General features: G+C 35.8%; 1 protein-coding gene across 3 annotated transcripts in view; it reads right to left on the bottom strand.

The window, feature by feature from the left end:
- plg (plasminogen) overlaps positions 1–22,106 on the bottom strand; it is a 75,662-nt gene that overhangs the window by 21,320 nt on the left and 32,236 nt on the right. For 2 of the 3 annotated variants that reach the window (XM_088625093.1, XM_088625096.1), the window contains 5 exons: positions 16,683–16,718; positions 12,539–12,674; positions 11,976–12,082; positions 6,083–6,197; positions 4,485–4,624 (listed from right to left, as the gene is read on the bottom strand). In XM_088625093.1, coding sequence (XP_088481219.1) covers positions 4,485–4,624; positions 6,083–6,197; positions 11,976–12,082; positions 12,539–12,674; positions 16,683–16,718 — 534 coding nt within the window. Of the gene's footprint in view, positions 1–4,484; positions 4,625–6,082; positions 6,198–11,975; positions 12,083–12,538; positions 12,675–16,682; positions 16,719–20,125; positions 20,266–22,106 lie in introns of those variants that run through there. The other variant, XM_088625094.1, reaches the window with a different exon arrangement.

Here is a 22,106-nt window from a genome sequence, read left to right as displayed (position 1 = left end):
TGATGTGCAAGAGAGGTGGAAAGGCTGTTTCCTTAAGCCAGCAGTATAAAATATTTTATTCTCAGTGAGATGCTGCCATTTCATAGTGGGTTTCTAACACTGTGTATAGTTCCATCCGCACAGTGCCTTTACTTCCATTTCTAATCTCTTTATCCAGTACAGAGGATTTGGAGCCTATCCCAGTAAGCAACGGACACAAGGCAGAATACACCCTGGACATAGCGCCAGTCCATCACAGGACAGACAGACACAAACACACACACACCAGGGCCAGTTTTCCCATAAACCAATTAACTTACCAGTATGTTTTGGAGTGCGAGAGGGAGTCATATCACACATATGGAGAAAAACCATGTAACCCAGAGCGAACAAGTAAACCCCACACACACAGGATGGCAGGAATTGAACCTAGGACCCCAGTGCTGCAAGATAGCAATGCTAACCACTTTGCCACCATTATAAATGGATGGATATCTTAGTTATCTTTCTAGTTCACAGGTTTGCATGCATAATTTAATTTTGAAAGCCACTGAGACATCAGGTACTACTGTTGTATTTATGAAAAAGAAACAAAACAAAAAACATACTAACAACTGTGCCATCCTACTCCTTAGTTAATACATTTTATTATTCATAAACAGTTAACATTGTTAGCAAAATATTTTGAATTATATTTAACCCTATTTTTTCTTTAGTTTTGTATTTAACTTATTATATGATAGTCAGACTTAATGTATATTTGAACAATGAAAATATATTTTTACAAGATTTTACATTAAGCACTTAAAATTAATATGGTTAATAATAGTAAACTGTAACATGCTGTAACAAGATCGGTTAAACTGCGAAGAAAATGCTTTCAGAGAAAATGTTTCAGGTGTGAAGAACATAGATCTCCAATGCAATTTCAACCTAACCTGTTCCCACACACCCTGCCCCCACTACCATTAGAATATACACAAACATTTTAGCGTTTCATTCTGAGCAGAAGACCCTCACACCTGAAGAGTGCTGGCTGTGACGAATTAAACCGGTTTTACAGGTTTCAATCACAGACCATGTGATATGGGACTCAGTAAAGTAACACACAGCGTCACTGGATTTGATAATACCTAACCAAAATCCGCAATATGGAAACAGAACCTGTGTAATTGTTGATAGATGATGTACTCGTAACATTTTCAAGACGAACTACAACATTTAAAAAATGACTTGTATGTACTTGATATCTCTAATCAATCCACGGGTCCCAGCACAAAACGAAACTAAAACGCATAGCGTTTCGCGCTTCTTATTAGTTGCTCAAAAGTAATTTGACCGTATGAAATGCATAATATAAACCTAGAAACATATACGTGAGCAGTACTTAAGCACTGTAGTATCGGTGTTAACACATACCTCTCAAATACTGTAAATCAAGTTAAAAATATCTCAAGACCGATTCTGGTCATAATGAAACCATGTTTCGTGTATGTTTTCTTGTATCTTGAAATAACTCATTTCTAAATACCTTTTTCACTGTTAACATCTTGCAGCAACTCTGCGACAAAATATACACTCTGACAGTTCATCCTGCTACCAACATTAAATAAAACAAATCTTAAGATTTCTATATTTATGTCTTTATTTAGTGGTTTCATTAGTGACAAAGGCTAAACTTTCTTGGAAAAATCTATTTTATGTGTTGCAGAAAAAACTGACTTGCTTTAACAAAATATGTTTACAAATCCTTTCACCTAGCATTTTCGTAGTTAGAAATTATGGAACGCTCTGTTAAAAGCAAGGGAGTTTTTATGTCCGTTGCAGTTCTTTTGCAACATGAATATAATTATATCGTTATTAATTTCTTGAGATACGCGATTCCATATTATATTCCCTTTTAATCAAATTCTAAAAGTATGCTTGTTGACTCCGGTATCACGTTAGTTAAAGACTTCGAAGCTTACAATGTTTAGGGAGAAATGGAATACTGGTGTGTATTTTTTTCTTTAAAGTACCGAGACCAGCCATATACTGTATGTTTATGTTCCAAAATTAATATCGTTTATGGCCTTCACACGCGTTACAGTATGCTCCTCTTCTTTTTATGCTCAGCTACTAAGATTTCCCTTCAGTGGTAAAATTAGATATGAATATTCAATACTTAAACGGGCACAGTTAAGACATTAAATATACATATACATACTGTATACAGTACAGTTTGCATACGGTAATATGTTTATGTTACGCGATTAAAAAATAAATAAATAAAAATGAAAAGTCCAACACCAGCTGGATTTGAACACACAACCTGCCAGTTGGTAGTCACGCACCTAGACCAGTAGGCTACAAGACAGCTCGCATGAACAGGCAGGCGAAACAGCCCTACACAGCCCTGTCGCAGTACACGGATATAATCATACCGTTATTAAATTCTTGAGATACGCGATTCCATATTATATTCCCTTTTAATCAAATTCTAAAAGTATGCTTGTTGACTCCGGTATCACGTTAGTTAAAGACTTCGAAGCTTACAATGTTTAGGGAGAAATGGAATACCAGTGTGTATTTTTCCTTTAAAGTGCCGATTCCTGGAATCTGACTGGCTGACACCCCTCTGAAGTGGTTCCATAAAATCTGGTATAAGAAAAGAAAGCGTTGATAAATACAAGTGTCTTTTAATACACTCTTTGCTGTGCTCTTGAGGATCCTTGTGATATTTTAAGCTCTAGTTGAATGATAGGTGTCGCATTTTAAATCATTTTCGTAGCTAGAAATTATGAAACGCCCTGTTAAAAGCAAGGAAGTTTTTATGCCCCACCGGGGTATGCCGCGAAATACCTCACCCATTTTGAATGGCTGCATCTGTATATGCAGCCATAGTACACAGTTATATCTATATGCTGCATTAACAATGTGAAACCAGTGCTTTCACATAATTCCTAAAATATTTAACCAGAGATTTCACAACACATCAAGATATTTTGCTAAATATGTGAAATCCCCATTTATACATTTAGGGATGGTGGGAAGTCTCTTGTTTCAATTATTTACCAGTACATATAATACATTCAGGAACAACTGTTTTCAAATACATCTTTAAGATAGATTTAATACTATATATGCTATAACAATTTTAAAAAATCATATCTATATAATATTATAATCTCCCACACAGAAACAGTAAATCACTGTAAAACACAATCATTTCACTAAAGCAAGCCAAAATATAACGTTTTTGGAACCTTGATAAAAATGTACTGTAAATGATCTATTATAATGTGTCTTTTTCAATTTTGAATTAGTGCTATATGCATACCTTGTAAGTTAATTCTATTTTCTACGAAAATGTTGGATTTAGGTCATATAATTTCCTGATAGTACCAGTAAGTTTAGACAAAATGACAGTCTGAAACTACATTTCCCAGAAGGCAAAGGGAATGAACTGTAACCCTCAGTCACCTGATCAAATGGCAGATGACCATGAAACTTCAGGTGGCTGAGGGCTACAGTTCATTCCATTTGCCTTCTGTGAAATATAGTTTCAGACTATATTGTCATTTTGGCAATCTAAAAAAGTTTACCTATCGCTCAAACAGAGCTAGGCTTTTGTTTTATTACTTTTGTTATAAAAGTGTGACTAAAGCCTTTTTACATCTGTACCTAAAGGGAGCTTTTCATGTGCAAATGTCCCTTAGTCAAGTTACCCCATGTAGAGATCTTTCACATTACAAAATGTGCAGTGCTTTCAATTTCACAGGGTTCTACCCTTATGTGTATTTCACATACAGGAGGGGACCCACTTCATCTACCACTGCAACACTGACCTGGGTGACATGCAGCAGATGTTTGTTTTGTGGGGAGTTCTGCTACACATCAGATCAGGCAGGAATGTGATTAATTTCACCAACTTAATTAAAGGGGAAATTTAGCAAGGCCAGGTTGAGTATGTTCAGAGTGGAATTGAGCTTGGATACTGGGGTTGACACCCCAGTTCTTATGAATAATGCCATATGATCAGTCATCACCAAGCAGTCGGTTTAACATCTTTTCTGTTGAGGAATTGGTTAGGAAAATCAGACGTTTTTCAGAACAAAAAGTGTCACCTACAGCAGTGACCTAATTTTCCTAGAGATGGGCCCAACCATTGCTTGCTCCTGAGATCAGGCTACAAGGTGGTACCACTGCTGTCCTTACCAAAGGGTACTTACTACAGATCAGAGATAAGTATTCAGTTCAAACCTGTGTTTTGTTTGTTTGGAATATTGATAACAAAAAGATAATAAATTAGATGTTAAAATCTACGGACGCTATCACAATTGGAGCTGTTTAATTACTTTATACAGTACACAGTATTTTTTTAGATATTTGACTTCCTTTTTTCAAGCTCTTCTTCTTTTCTAATAACATTTAAATTGGATGTTTCAAAGTCATGGGATGATGTTGTAAAGATTCCCCAGCTTGTACATTACAGTTGTGAAAGTATAATGGATGAGTGGTTATACCATCACAGTCCTGGATAGAACAGTGTTCCCATCTGACACCAAGATCGGTGGTGTAGCACCAGGGACCCTTAGAATCTCCATCAGGGTTTCTACAGAAGTTTGACTCCAGATCGGCATTTGGGTGTGTGGTTGGATTGACACTGCAAAGTTATCAAATATAGAAAGAGATGACTAAGCAAAAATGCATTACTGTCAGTAGGTTTTGTGCTCAACTCCTGGAATATTACTCCCTGTGACAATGTAAATGGAAACAAATATGACACATGACATTCTTTAGTAATATATACTCATATACTGTATACACCTAGAAAAGTATTTCTCCAAAGATACTTACATTTTGTCCTTACTTATTTTTTGTTACTTATTTGTTAATAGTAGGTCCAGTTGTCTATTATTACTCTAACATTGACAAGACACGTGAACTTGAATTCTTCATGAGCAGGAATGTCTAAGGTGATGCCATTATAGATCTTCAAGGAAAATACATTATCAGGGGTAACACACACTCCAGGACCATAATATCTGTGCATTTATTTAACGTGCAAGGCAGAAAAGGAGAGAAATTCATATAACAGCAAATTTCAACCTGGGGCCCAAACACCCAGTTTTATCAAAAATTGTCTACCCAGAACTCCACAGAACAAGACAATATAGTCTGGTTGCAGGATACTGTAATCTGGATGATGAATGTACAAACCAATCATCATACCAGTGATATATGTTTGTGAGTCCAGTGGTACAAAAGAGCACTGGCAATTGACTACTAAGCAGTGGAGAAATGTAATATGGTGCATTGAATAATCTTTCACTTTGTTCTCGACATAGTTCTTGACACATGGTGCACCAAAGGAACTCTAGAGCCCTGAGCTGTTGGTTCCAATAATGAAGGGATCTGGTGGTCCAATAATGTAGGGTGCATTTTACTGGCATGGATTGTGTGCACTCGTTCCCCAGAAAGTAAGTCAATGCTAATTGCAACTCAATGATACATAGTGATCATTTTCATCCACCATTGCCATATTGCAGTATTTATCTTCTGCTTGGAGGAGTACCTTCCACAGAGCACTAAATTGCACAATGCCTTGCAAAGAAAAATAAGAAATCCAACCATCATCTAACAATCCAGTGACAGGAAGTTGCTTGTCCTTTTTTTGCGCTACAAGTTAGAGCATATTCTGGAATTACAGTGTAAGTGCAAAGTAGGACAAAAAGCATAGCATTGATCTAGCTACAGTATGGACAGGATGTCTGTCAAAGCAATAACTCATTGCAGGAGTTAAGGAGGTGAGTATACTATCAGTAGTGCCAGTAGTATCAGTATACTATAGTAAATTGGATATTTGAGATTTTAAAACTTTTTGAGAGGTATGAATTAGAGGAGAGTTAGAATTACTACTAGATCTTTTATTCCAGGTGAATTCACACTGAAATCAGGTTACTGGTTTTAACAACATGGCTGAGAAGCTTGTTCTATACAGACAAAACAATTTCTTGGATTTAAAATGTTGTTTTATTTTTCTAGAACTAAAAATTCATATTATATGGCAGAATGTTATAGATATAATACTTTAAAATATTGCTTAGAGAGAAAAGGGTACTTAGGGTTGTGTGGGTAGGTAGATGCCCATCTTTGGCATTTCTTTCCTGATACTGTTGTAGATTGTGTTCCTCTGTAGCTTTCACCATTGCCAGTCTTACACTCCACCAAGTACTCTGAAAAATAAATAGTAGCCAAATTTTCCATAGTGAGATCTATGAGGACAACTAATATAAAACAACCATCAATTTAGCAAACAAAAATCATCCATTGACTCTATGAAAACATTAAGACCTGTATAAAGCTTTGACATTGAGTAGTCTTCCACTGCTTTCAGCTTGAATTCAACATGGTTTTATATTATTTTATGGCTTTCCACTTATCTTACAGCTTTCATAATTAAGCAATTCTATACACTTACTTATCATTACTATTAATTTATTCCCAATTTAGTAATGAGCTAGTAAACCTGGTCTAAACTATGAATTAGTAATATTTTCCCACAGAAATAATGAAAACATTTTTATTTTCAATAGATACTTGTATACTAACAGTAACATTGATTAATAATGTTCTGGCCTTATTGTTTTGAGGCTTCTTCTAATGTTTTAATGTAATTAAACCAAGTGTTAGTTTTCTACAAAGTCAACAGAAATTTAGAACATAAACATGTGAAAGAATGTTCTTCAGTAAGTCAAATCCTGACCTGTTTGTCAGTGCTGTTTATTTAATCTCAAATTTCAAACTTTACAGACTCGTGTTTGTTTATTTTTCAAATCTGAACCCAAAAAAGTCAATGCCTGAGAGGTTAAAAATTTACAGATTAAAAGGAGGAGGTTTCTTCGACTGATCCATAAAGACAAACTTTTTTCTATAAGAATCATTTATTACATTAAAAATACAGTACTTTGCCCTAATGAAGATCAAAGTATTTCATCAGTATTTTTCCATCAAGTAGAATAAATTAGAATTTCATTGTTATATGATAACCATTCCCTGTATGCAGTTTTATTCCAACTCTACTAAACTACAGGTACAAAGGCTGACTAGTTTAAGCAACCTACCAGAAATGATGAAAGTTCAAAGTTCTAATGCGTTTTGTTAGAGGTGTGATTGTGCGTACGTATGTGCAAAAGGAATGTCACAATTGCACAGCCAGCCATGTCTATTTGAAGGGATAAACAAGTACTGTATAACAAAATGATTCAAACAATGACTCTCAGATATAGATAATGGAGGATATTCTACTCTGGTTCTGGAAAAAATAGTGTTCTTACTTTCATTCTAACTGAGCATTTCCATCATTTAAATGAATCACTTATTAGCTCAATTACTGAAGAAGAGAATGGCATATTTCGAGATATTGCATACTGCAGTTTCAGCAAAGCACTTGCAATCCAGATACAGGGCAAAGCAGGAAACTACACCAGCACTCACTGCACTGAGTAGAGCTATGGATACACACTGGCCTGAGCGGCATCTGAGAAATTTTCTCTTTCACCTTGATTCACCCCTGCCAACATTATGGGAATAATCGATACACAGAACAGCATAAACGATGAACAGCGGATGTGGAAATGCATTATTCATGGTCTCATTTGTTCAACCAACCTAAAATAACTGTATTGCTCCGTGGCTTATATTGTTTTGTAAAATACAATACTGTACAATGAAACAATTAGCTTTAAGCACCCTGTACTAAGATCATACAAAGTTAGTGGGGGCTATGGTGAAAATATTTAATTGCGGTAGAATCATACGTGGAATCAACCTACTACATCTTTCACTGTTTTTCAAACAAGCAATAGAATTCACTTATTAGTAAATTTAAGGTTCTGCTGTTCTCATGTTGTAATCCAGATTTGGTGCAGCATAACAATAGCATTTTTTATAGTAAGAGGCACAGATGGGGATATTCATAACTACTTCTTTGAACTTGTATCTCTATTACTTTATAATCAAATGATAGTAAAAAGTAGATGTAGGTCACCAGGCATATTAACAAAAAACAGGGAAATGTACTCAGGTGAGGGCTGTCGCAGAAAACTTGAAAAAAACAGAAAAAAAAATTGCGCTATAATTACAGAGATCCTGGAAGGGATACTTTAAGTTCCTTGATTAAGATTGTTTGATTGAATATCTAATAATTACTGTGTACTGTACAGTATAGAATAGAATACTGTTATACACTGTTGTGATTGATAGACATACAGTACTGTAATTCCTTGTGGGCAGCATACTTTGCCAATCCGTGAATAGGATTTGTTTTATACAATAAATAAAATTTGTGATCATGAGGTGAATATGAATGATAACCACAATATAAAATACATTTAACATTAAACAATTCAATTCTCTCTTGATCATACAATATTAGAACAAAAATATGCTTTGTGTTAAACCCACTGAATTCAAGAGATCATAAATAATCTCACAGATTCAGATTGCTTAATTCCAAAGAAAAATTAAATGTTTTCACTTTGCTGCTCCAATACTATTTTAAACAATTGGTATCAATTTCATGAATACATCTTAAGGGAATAGCATTTCCTGTATTTCCTTTGAGAATTATAATATAATGTTACTTCTGGTGTAATAATTCTTTACTTCACATTTTATGGTTATTTTTAAGATAATTCCTGATTGTACTAGTCAAGTGCATAATACTAAATAACTTGATAAATAACTTACTACAGTAAGCTGTAGATTTCACAAGACCACTCACATTCTGTGGGCTCAAACACTAGAGCAAACAGAAAAAAACCAATACTGGTGTTCTTCCCAGAAACCCAGCTTTTCTGCAGACCCAGCTTTCTCTCTTCCAGGACACACATAAATTGCCATTGGCAAATTGATCTCTCTACAAAGTATTGATGGAGCCCAGTTAAAAATTAAATCAACCTATACTGCAGGTTAGATCCAAGGAAAAATGAAATATTGAAAACTGGTTTTAATTAATGGAATGATTAATTCCATATATTCAGTTCAAAACAGTTTTGTAATGTTATCAGTTTCAACATTTGTTCAACATTGGTTTCTTGCTGTTGTTTTGTCTCATTTTAATTTAGAATTGTTTTAGTTTTCAATTATTTTACATTTTTTATTTAATCTTAAGTTCATATGTTTGCAAATAACAGCAGTATTTTAAATTGTTTTTCTTTAAGCAAGTTTAAGATGTGTACTGTTTGCTAACAAAGCAATAATCACAGTGAAAATGAATACTTTTACAGTTGCTTGGCAGCTGTTAACAGTAACTTGAAGTTTGTATTTTACCTACAAGGTCACCCAATAAGTATTTTGTTTGTTAAATATTTAACATTTGTTTATGAATGTACAGTTATTTCTTGGCTACTTAAACAAATCACATAGCTTTTGAAAAAGGGGAAAGTAAAAAAATCTCACTTTATGTCACAAAATTGAAAGAAAATAACATTGTTGTTACTGAGTTCTTTTAGTTTTACATTTTTTATATAAAGAAATGCATTTTTATTAGTAGGTATGGATACCCATTTCTGTTTAAAGTTTCATCATGCTTGGCATAAAGCAAAAAGGTGTATATCCCAATAGTCTTCACGAGGCATTATATAATATGCAATGTAAAATTTGTCAGACAACATCAGTCAATGTAAACCAATGTTCATCTGCATGGTTCAAACCTGTACATAGAGTTATAAAATTAAATACCTTCCACTGCTGAGGATAGTCTGGGTCTGAGAGGGTAACTATTTTTGAGTTATTTAAAGACCATTTGTCATAAGTCAATGTATTGGAATCAGAGTGATTAATATAACACTGACAATTCGGCAATAAATCTGGAATTTATCCAATTTGGATAAATCTGGAATTAAGAAAAAATAATGGAAGTAAATACTTTAATATCTGACAATATAAGATGAAAGTTTTATCTCAAACTGATGATGTAAACAAGTCTCCTGTGACTTTGATATTTTGCAGTTCCATAATATGTAACATGGCCTCTACTCTTTCAAATGTCGTTAGGTAAATATTGTAACGCTTACGGCCGACAAGCACTGTGTGTAAGAGCCGGCGTACCAGAGCGGGTGACGTCACCGCCCTTCCCTGTGATAGCAGGACCACAGCTACTGGGCTGTGGAGAGATCTCTCTTTAGCTCACGGGGCTAGGTCGCTGCAGAGAGACGCGGAAGTCCCGGGTTCGAGCCTCCAGTCGGGATGGGGCCGACCAGATGCGGCAAGGGCGCCCGCCTGAGCCCCCGTTGCGTTACATTGGTGTCAGCAGTGGGATGGGATAGCCCTTCGCCGGGGACGGCGATTTAAGCGGGGGAGAGTGTAACGCTTACGGCCGACAAGCACTGTGTGTAAGAGCCGGCGTACCAGAGCGGGTGACGTCACCGCCCTTCCCTGTGATAGCAGGACCACAGCTACTGGGCTGTGGAGAGATCTCTCTTTAGCTCACGGGGCTAGGTCGCTGCAGAGAGACGCGGAAGTCCCGGGTTCGAGCCTCCAGTCGGGATGGGGCCAACCAGATGCGGCAAGGGCGCCCGCCTGAGCCCCCGTTGCGTTACATTGGTGTCAGAAGTGGGGCGGGATAGCCCTTCGCCGGGGACGGCGATTTAAGCGGGGGAGAGTGTAACGCTTACGGCCGACAAGCACTGTGTGTAAGAGCCGGCGTACCAGAGCGGGTGACGTCACCGCGCTTCCCTGTGATAGCAGGACCACAGCTACTGGGCTGTGGAGAGATCTCTCTTTAGCTCACGGGGCTAGGTCGCTGCAGAGAGACGCGGAAGTCCCGGGTTCGAGCCTCCAGTCGGGATGGGGCCGACCAGATGCGGCAAGGGTGCCCGCCTGAGCCCCCGTTGCGTTACAATATTTTTATTAAAGACAATATCTTTATTTTCAGGTGGGTATTAATGTTTCATTTCACCTCACAGTGTCGCATTCTTTAAGGTAAGACAATGGGTATTCTTAGTGGTGGTTGCTTAGTTTATCCTAATCTTGTCTTTGAGGCAGTCAATATGGCCAGATAAAACTAATTTATAACTAGGACTAACTAATCCAATTATGTCTAAGCCATCAATCAACTTTCTTGGAGAAAGAACACATCTAACTGATTTTGTGATGCACTGTGTGGAATAGGGAAAATGTTCCAATTCATTAGAATCCAGTTTAGGGAGTAATCTTATCCTGAGAAGGATCTTTATTTTCCAAAAAAACCTGGGTTTCTCTTTTACCTTTAAAATATTTGTGTGTCAGTTACAGGGTAAGTTATATTTCTGTTTTGTCTGTAGAAAGTAAGGTCCTGATACTCAGTTATAGAAACATCTGTACAGAACAGAAGTGTGCCCTTCTACGAATACATTTGTTAATTATGTAAAGCTTGGTTGTTTCACTATTACACTGTTCTGTTACTGTTCTTTATTCCCGGACAATAGGGTGTGTAAGTGTTAACTATTATTGGTGTAGAACATTATATTTCAACAGTATGAGGAATGTTGTTAGTTAATTCTTTGGCCAAATCCTGAGTGAAATGTCCATTTAATGCACCAGCCATTTCAAACATCCATGGTTAAAAGAAGACACAAGGAAAAGAAAGAACAGGGATCTCAAGCACATTTAAAAACTCAAAAGACATTTGCTTCACAGGAATCCAGATAATTGTGATGATATAAGATGTAAGCCTAAATACTGAAAAATCAGAAACAGAACAAAATACATACTGTATACATAAATTCAAAATGATACAAAATATATGTTATGAGAACATCCACCTGGACTTAAGATATTGGATTGATTCAAATCTCCTGAAGGCCTTATTAAGTACCGATGTATTTTGGACAGGTATTTATCACCACTGTCAACAGTAGTTAGTCGTTCATAATTCAAGGAAGTACAAACCAATCCTTATTCAGTTTAAGAAAGTTCTCATGATTGTATGATTATCCTATGTAAATGTATTTCCAGCTTTATTGTCTTACTTTTCTTTTCATACAAAACTGTGTCCATCCTTCGCAGCACTGTGTCTGTTTTTCCATTTCCTGGTAGAGTTATGCAGATTTGGTCTTTCTGAGTAAAGCAAAAAGACCTAGAATCACAAGAATTAAAAAAAAAACAGTTTTCTCCAGTTTAAAAGCAGTCATACACAAAATCACCCAAATTATAATTACATTTGATTTTAAAAAGGTATTCAGAAATTCTTTGATATGCATTTATTGTGTCTCTATACAGAGATCTACTAATGATGTTATGCTTAGAAACTATAAATGATAGAATAAATGAAACATTATTTGATATAATACTGCAACATTATAAAAAGCAATTCAGATTATGCTCTAGATTTAAGTACATATACTGTTTTTCTTTTGCATCTAATGCATTTTGAATTCTTACTCATTTGGGAAATAAATGTGATGTTATTTATACATTTATAGTCACTTTCACTATAAATATTTCAAATATTTTACAGTCTCTTTCACTGTAATATTTTTAAATGTTTGTCCAGAAGTAAAAACCTACAGATGGATGGAAAAGTAATTTTTACCTGCAAGTAAATGAGGATTCAGTTTCACATTTCTGTGCACATTCAATGGCTGTGTTAGTTGTGTACTGTCTCTTAATAATGGATAATATCCAAGCCCCTTCAGTTTTAGTATACTCATCTAAACTCATTCTGCTTTCTAAAAAGGGAAAAAAGAACGATAAGAAAACATAATACTATACAGTATTGTACAGAAAATCTTGATTTGCATTCTTGTCAATTATATCTTAACTTGTGCTTAACAGGTCAATAATACTTTTTGGCAGACGCAAATCTTGAAGGTTGAAATTCTATTTTAAGTGATAACAGGAAGATGTTACAATTCAGCCAAAGAAAAAAAATATACATCCTGGATGACCAAAGTGCATACTCAATGCTATAAAAGCTGTGACTTCAGAGCTAAAAAAATATTTTTGGGAATGCAATGTAAGGGCTTTTCAAACCCTGGATCAGGTAAGAGAAGCCTGGTTGTTTTCATAGGCCTTAACATTTTTTACTTTATTAATATTAGGCCTAACAATAACATATCTTAAAAGCAATCTTTATTTATTTACTTTTAAACAATACATTATTTACAATATTACAATTTACATATTTATTTACATATTACATTATTACATTATACAATATTTTAGAACTATAACATTTGGTTCTCATGTTCTTATGTTCTGTTTCTTAATAGGGCAGTACAGCGGCAGAGTGGTTGTCATTGCTGTTTAACAACTGTGGGGCGCTGGTTCAATTCTGGGCCTAGGATACTATCTTTGAGAAGTTTGGATGCGCTCCCTGTGTTCATATGGTTTTCCTTCCACAGCCTAAAGACACACTGGTAAGTTAATTAGTTTCTGGGAAAAGTGGTGTTGGTATGAGTTTGTGCATGCTTATATCTATGTGTGCCCTGTGATGGACTGGCCTTCCACCCAAGGTGTATCCTGCCTGGTGCTCATTGATTGGAGGGATTGCTCTGGCTCCCCCCTGACCCTATATTGGATAAAAGAGTGAGAAAATTGATAGATTTTTCTTATTAAACATTTGGTATTGAACATGAAAACGTGTATAGAATGAAAATTATAACTAAAAACATGATTTGAAAGAAGTAAATATGATGAAAGTACAGTATTGAACAGATCTGTGTGAATCCATCATTCAAAGGACTTGAAAGCAACCAGATTTCAAAGTTTAACAACTGCTGAGTACATACAGTATGTAATGACCTGTTGCTGAGGTGGAACTAGCAGCAGATCTATAAGGCATAGAGTGAGCCCAAGTGCTAGCCAAGGGGCAACCGAGACATAAAAACTTGCAGGCAGCACACACATATGGAACTGTGCTGACAACTACGCTGAGCACACAGGCAGTGTTGCTGTAGACATCTCTCAGACGTACAGCAGTGCATGCAAACTGACAGTGTGCTATGGCAAGAAAGACTACCAAGAAAGAAAAAACTCCAAAATCCTGGTCAAGCAGTGAAAGCCAGTGAAAAGCACAGTCCAAAGCACAAAGGGGAATCCAAGAGTCATGGTCAGAGTGAAGAGTGATACTCACAGGCAGGGTCCAAAGCTAAGAAAGCACAGGAAAGTAACAAGCATAAGGGGTGATCTGGGAGGCAAGATGCAATGCAAAACAGAAATCCGAATTTCCAACAAAGCACCTGCAAGGGAACAAACCTCGAGAAACACAGTAACAACACACCCATAGAAGGCTCCACAGCCGAAATGTTGTGTTTCTTTTCTTCTCTTTTCAGCATGGAATAACGCTTTATTTATTCCTTTTTCTTTTGTCAACATAATATTATACTCTATGTGCAGAATATTCTGAACAAAGCTATTGCTGGGAAGAACCACGTTCCCCTTTTGTCTACGTTGTGGACAGACCCCAAGAGGACAAATCATGCACAGACTACTTTTAAAGACTGATATCAGTAAGATGCTACTTTCGCAGAGCTGCCTGAGCTGCAAGCTCTTTCTCTCTCTCTTCAGTCTGCAGCAGCACCCTCCCATCTCAGAGCAGACCAAGCTGCCATGGACCAATCTGCTAAGCACTGTTTTACCAGCATGAAGTTTTACTCATGAAGGATGTGTGGCCAATGGAAGACAAAACAGGGGCTAAAGAAAGTGAAGGAACACAAAGGTCATGCTGCATGAATCTGAAGACTGAGAAGAGGAGTTACTATATGACAGAATATGTGTACAGAATATGGTCCCCAAGTAAATACATGAGAAAGTTCCTTATTTGGCGCAACATCAATACATCCTAGAGGCACACTTCAGCTTTTGAAGAATACGTTTGTGGTACAATAAAAGTGAGAGATGCCCAATCAGTTGTATAAATCAAGAGTCATAGACAGACATGCAAACATGAATTCACGTCTGCAACCAAGTTCAACATAGTGCATAATATCACTTATGCATTCTAAAGGCTAGATACACTTAAGAATTTTAAAAGTGACAGTTTGGGAACATCACCAAAAAGGAGTTGCACTGTCTGAGAATTTTGAGGAACCGTGAAATGATTCAGACTAGAGACTAGATTAACATGTAAGACTTGCTGATGCTTATAGGCATGTGTAAGGGATTTAAAATCAGAGCACTAGATGGGCATTGGAAGGACTACCAGTAGAACAAAATCTCAAGTGAAGGAAAGGACAGGCAACAGAATAGATTGCTTGTGAGAAAAGTGGTGTAGGAGCTATGGTCCAACATCAAATTTCGGGGCTAAGAAATGGAGCAACTATAAGGTCGTGTAGGAGCGGTTGGGGTAGTTGACTTTATGCCAGTACATACACAAACTGGGAGAATTTGGGGCACAAAGAAGGTATGAGAAATAGGTGCATAGGTGGGACAAATGTACCAGGGCCAGAAAATAGGCATCAAAATTAACAGGGTCCTACAGTACATTAAAAAAGCCAGGATAGAGGTATGAGCTGTGGTTTTGCTGAATTCATAACACAGAAAACAGTGTTTATGTTGGCTTGGAAAGGAATGTTAGATAGAAAAGGACAGGAGTGCAAATAAAGGGGGAGGGGGGGGTTGGTGGAGCCTGACATATAATAGACTTGATGGCCACGCTTGAATTACAAACTATAAGAGGAGAATTTCCACTGAGCTGGCAATCACAGGTGTTAATTGATCTTCTTGCAAGGGAAGACTTTTGTTTACTTGTTTCTTCGATCAGTTCTTGTTATATACCCTAGTTCAGGTGTATTTTTTTCTCTAAACATCAGCATCCTACGGAGCTTTTTCCAGTCTTTCCTTTTCTTGCCGTTAAGTACATTGTTATTTCAATCAATTTCTGATGAACAGATATCAGAAAAGTTGGAATGACAATGTACAGTATTAAACATCCTCACAGTATTTTTCTTTCAGCAAACGGCTGATTGGTTACATTTCAGGTTACGCAACTAAATGGGAGGAGCTGTGAAACTGAGAAATTGCTAGAAGGTTGAAACCAATTCTAAATCCCATTAACATTTTTAAGTGCTGAATACAATTTTTTTACAAATAATGCCCCAAATGGATAACTGAAATCAATTAGCCCGTGATTTGGAACTTGGCTGGAATAAAAAAAATATAAAAATATAAGAAACAGTGGCATACTTAGTAAACCAAGGCTGGGAGCACATGTCCAAAACCTTGATTAATACTCAGGACCTGTGACTCACAGTTAATGGGGCCTGTTTTCCTTATATATTTTTTAAAGAACCTGTTAGTCAGAATCTTCAAATATCTATTACAACAACACCAAGTAAATTACACATGAACACACATATGTTAGATCCTTACATGTATACCGCTAAAAGTCTACTTTTAATGTAACATATTGCAGAGATATCAGGATTAAACATTTGGATTAAATAAAATAGCTAAAGTTTAAGCAGAAAGTCAATTAAAATTTATGGCTCAAAATAAAAAAGAACACTGCTGAGTGATAGAAAAACAATGCAAAACACCTGAAAACTCTGGTATGTCTACATTAGTGTTTGTACAGTATGTCATGTTGAGGGGCGATTGCAAAAAATTGTTAATTGGAAAAGTGAGGTCTCAACCCATGTAAAAAACTATCTTTCTCACATGAAAATATGCATACCACAAAGAACACACTTTTAAACAATGAAATTAAAGGGAGATAAAATAAAAAATGTACCTACCTTGCATGACCTGTTGTCCACTGAATGCTGGGAGTCCTATCAATGGTAAGAGAAAAGGGTTCAAGTTAATGAGTGCAGACATTTTTTTCGAATTAGAGTACATCTGAAATACATAGCATTTCATACCATTTTGGACGCTGAAATAGAAAGTTAAATTACAATATTTCTTTTAAGAATATAAGATTGGAAAGTCTAGGAGAGATTTTTCTGTTTCAATTTAAGAAAGAGGATCTTTGTGCAATTATAACAAATATAATGGCAAATACAATTATAATTTTTTTTTTCATCTGTGATGCTTCTTTTTACTATGTTTAGACAAGTGCTTTTAAGCCTCCAGTTCCATGATATTATGGCATAATGCAATTGAATTGTACTTACTGAGCTATTCCACTTCAGTGAAGGGTATTTATTTTGGTTGGAAGAAAATATCAAAATACTTTTTTTTTTAATTGAAACTTGTTAAAATTGTTAGCTGTTTTGACTAGAGTACAAAGATTACAGGATGAGACTGTTGAAAATCTAAGTCAAAACCACTTTATTATTACATTTCCCCTCAGCCCAGATACAGTACATCCACGTCGTCAACAGCTGTCCTGCAATGCTTTAAGAGCAATGCATTGCACAGAATTAGTAATTACTTATAAAATAATTAACAGCAACCCCCCTTCCCATGAACTACAGTATTATCTAAATAACTGATAATAATCCTGATAATAAAGCAATTGCTAAAAAATTCACATTTACAATCATATCCCAAGGATGGCATTTTTTGTATAGTAGGGCAGTCTAAAGCAATCTAAAGTCAGCAGCCATATCACCCTGCAACTCACAACTGGCAACCCACTGAAGCTAAGCAGGTGTGAGCCTGGTCAGTACCTGGATGGGAGACCTCCTGGGAAAAAACTAAGGTTGCTGCTGGAAGAGGTGTTAGTGGGGCCAGCAGGGGGTGCTCACCCTGTGGTCCATGTGGGTCCTAATGCCCCAGTATAGTGATGGGGACACTATACTGTAAACAGGCGCCGTCCTTTGGATGAGACGTAAAACTGAGGTCCTGGCTCTCTGTGGTCATTAAAAATCCCAGGGCGCTTCTCGAAAAGAGTAGGGGTGTAACCCCGGTGTCCTGGCCAAATTTCCAATTGGCCCTTACCAATCATGGCCTCCTAATAATCCCCTTCTATGAATTGGCTACATTACTCTGCTCTCCTCCCCACTGATAGCTGATGTGTGGTGAGCGTTCTGGTGCACTATGGCTGCCGTCGCATCATCCAGGTGGATGCTGCACATTGGTGGTGGTGGAGGGGAGTCCCCATTAGCTGTAAAGCGCTTTGAGTGGAGTGTCCAGAAAAGTGCTATATAAGTGTAAGCAATTATTATAATTATTATTAATTATTATAAAGACTAGAGAACAGCAGCAACACCCTAAACTGATCAGATCAGAATTCACTTTCTAGTTACAGATACCCTATTACTAAACACAGCGACCTTTGACAATTTTGATGCAATTCAAAAATCTTCACACTGTTAAATGCACAGTACTTATAATTAATAGTAAATTGGCTGTAAACTAAAACACGTTCAAAACTTTTTTTATAGATGTAGTTGTACTACTCTTCTGTATGTCTCATTGTGTGACATAACTATATAAAACTCTAATTATTTGATCAAAACTCATCATAAGAAGAGGTTCTGCAATTAGTTACTGTCTAATTTGTACAGATTAAGCCGCAGACAAAAGTAATAGAAGTAAAGCAGACTCCTTTTATTCGAAACATTTATTCATTAATGCTTTTAGTTCAATTATCATTTCACTAAATTCCATTAAAATGAACATTAATATCAAAATAAAATCAGCATTAATTATTTTGAATATAAAGCTGGTGTACAGTATTAATGTAGCAATTAAAACACTAATATAATGCTAGTCTTATATTCCTTCCTTTGTCTATAACTTTATAAATAATAGAGATTTAGGCTCATCAGAGCAGTATAGTTATAATATGAACTGACCAGCCTTTTGTTGTTGTTTTGATCTTCACTTCATCTGGTACCTCCAATCCTTTGCTAAGAACTAAGATACTCAAAATATCTGAACAAGCTGTCTCTTTCCCTTTCCTTTTTTCGGCTTTACAAATTTCCTTGAAACATTCTATTGTGTGGTGTACTTATCACAGCAGGACATACCCACATAATCAAACCTTGGTGTGATTTCTGCTCTTCTTATTAATATAACAAAATAATTTAATATGAAGATAACTTGTATTGTTCTATCCAACTAAATTTCACTAAATGCGTTTGTATTGATCCATCTCCTAATCCCTCAAGAACAGGTTACAAGATAGGACTGCACTCCAGATGGATCTTCAGTTCCTCCCAGGCACATACTGTACATGCATACTGGGGCAATTTAAATGCCAATTAACATAGACAGCATGTCTTTGGACTGTGGGTAGATAACAACCCAAAAATATACAGGGACATGGGGAAAACATGTAATCTCTTATTTTTTCCCTCTGATGTGTTTTCAAATATTACACAAATACTAGACATTAGAATACTGGACAGATTTCAGTGTATTTACAAGGCAGAATGCCCTGGTATCTTGAAACATGAAGAACACAAGTATTATTTTGATTTCTTTTCTGACTTTAGCTGTCTTTAAACTACTTTGAAATGAGTTTGAGATATCCCTGTAGCAGCCAAACTTGTGTTTGAACTCTGTCCAGAACATACAGTACTTACTGTCCTTCGATGTTTACAGGAACAGGAGTGTGTTGATGACCCAAAGGTACATTTATTTAGGGGTCTGTCACATATATGGAGCCTACTGAGGATGTAACACTAGAAGAGCCTCAGGACTGTCCAAAAAGCTAAAGCTATTTTGTGTTATAATCAAAATGCTTGAATAATTGTTTTTGACCTATTTTTAAATATTAGGCAATCTATCTATCCGTTTTCAATAGCTGCTAATAGTCTAGTAGTCATGCAAAATGTTTTTCTAAAACAAGCAATTTATTGGTGCAATCTAAATGAAATACTTCGCTCAAGGGTGTAATAGCAGTGCATCATTTCATGTATGTATCTGACATGCACATTAAGAACAGACATTTCAAATTAATTCTCAAATGCAAGTTTTCACTGAACTGATATGTATTAAGAAATCAGAATATTTCCCAGAACAAATTTGCCTGAATCAAAAATTTAAATCTTGTAAAGCATATTCAGGACCTTGAACAACATGATAATAATAACATTTACCTCACTCTTATATGTAACTATGATTTGATTCACACTTATCAACATCTCTGTGCAAATTCTACTATACAACAATTTGAAATATTATCAGTTAAAACTGAGAATCCTTTTGATTTCCTTTAATCAGGTTTTTCATCACTATAAACTGATACCTTTACAGCAGTTTATGTTAAAAAATATCTAGTGCTTACCTGAGTATAAGAGAGTGCATATTAAAAGGGCTATTTTGAGAACTGCCATTTTGGCACTAATATGCAGCACTTTCAGGATCCCTAGCAAGTTTTGAGCCTTTATTGGAACAGCCAGTAAGGCAAACAGATTGATATCACTAGTAGTCAATCATTCTCCTGACAAGGACAGAGAGAAAAGTGGGCTTTGAACCCTAGGACATCTGGTCAGAACCATGACTTAACCTTCATGTGAAAATTATTGCTTACATTTTTTTATGGACAAAATATCACTTTTTAACATAAAACATAATGATAAATCTATTAGATTAAATTTTAATGTCTTCTGCCAAACTATATGAAGATGTCCAAATTCAAAGAGCCAGAAGCCATTAAGAAATGTCAGAAGACAAGGTTTTGTGCTGTGTACAAAGGTTTTCATCAAGAAACTGACATTTACTATACAATTTACTATACTATACATTTAAATGTTTGAATTAATTTTATCTATACCTTTATATCATAAAATCATCATATGGTATATGAATATGTCAAATATCTTAAACTCTGACTTACAAATTGTAATACAAGAGTTAAGCAGAATGTGACAAAAATGTCTTGGAAATGTAAGATGTAATCCTTTGTTCTTTTCATAACAATATTCAACCACTTATGTATTGAAATAATGCTTTCTAGTGTATTTCTATTTCCATGTATATAAAGCACACATTTTAGAAATATCAGTATTACTTTGGAATACAAATAACTATTCATACTTGTTTTACTTTAAAGTAATCTCACAAGTAACATGCTAGCACTGTTTGAGCAGTGTTTAAATCAATAGTTTAATAATTAACAGAGAAAAAACTTGCTTTTTTTACACATAAAACAATTAGAATTCTTAAAGAATCAAAAGGATAGTAAATAATATCATTTTGATTGGAACAGTATCATTTTGACTGAAACAGAATTCATTCAGTTGTTACTGGCCAAAACAAGGGCTTATAAATAAATTGGCAATAGTCAGGATCCCAGATCCATAACAGTTACTCCATACTACTGCCTCAATTAAAATATATCTTTGATTAATTCAACCAAATGAGAATTCCTAGAACAATATATGAATTATTTATTTATTTATTTTTAAAAGTTTTAAAAATCATGTTGAATATCTAAAGAGAACTGTCTAGCAGCGACTGTACTTTGTTTGCCAAATTAAAAGATTTTTTAAAAATCATATAAGGCAAGGTATTGATTAAATATGTGTATAAAAACCTTGACTGGTTAGTGCTTACTGCACAGCCATGTTGTAACCTGGTTATACTGTATGCATAAAAACAGCAAGCCTTTGTCTTTAGTACCTGTAACTCTTACATCTCAGATTTTTCTTCTACCACTTCTTCCAATTCAGGGTTGCAGGGGGCCCAGAGCAACAGGCTCAAGACAGGGCACATAAAGGATGGGACAACAGTCCATTGACACACATAAAGTACTGTATAAAGCACACACAGACATTCACTCTGGGACCAGTTTGTCCAGGAGCTAATTAACCTGCCAGTACGTTGATGGACTATAGGAGGAAACTTATGTGAACATGAGGAAAACACACAAACTCCACACAGACAAAACACCTGGTCAATAATTAAACCCAGAGCCCAAGCACTGTAAGGCAGTAATACTAATCACTGTACCACTGTGCTGCCAATATGACTGCATTTTTATTTAAATTTAATCTAAGAATAATATCCAGTACAGTACTGAGGCTCAGTCCATTGTAGGGTAGACATACAGACACAAACACACACACTCACATCTAGGTTCAATTTTCTCAGAATCCAATTAACATACCAGTACTGTATGTCTTCAGACAGTGGGAGGTAACCCTCATGAACATGGGGAGAACATATAAACTCCACACTGATAGCACCCCAGGTACAGAATTGAGCCCATGGAAAAAACAGATGCAGCCATTCAAAATGCACAGAGTATGCTGCGGTAAAACACA

The sequence above is a fragment of the Lepisosteus platostomus genome, chromosome 3, assembly GCF_059453375.1.
Source record: "Lepisosteus platostomus isolate fLepPlt1 chromosome 3, fLepPlt1.hap1, whole genome shotgun sequence".
Classification (NCBI taxonomy): Eukaryota; Metazoa; Chordata; class Actinopteri; order Semionotiformes; family Lepisosteidae; genus Lepisosteus; species Lepisosteus platostomus.
The sequence above is the reverse complement of the archived record's forward strand: the minus strand, read 5'-3'. Positions and strand labels throughout refer to the sequence as shown.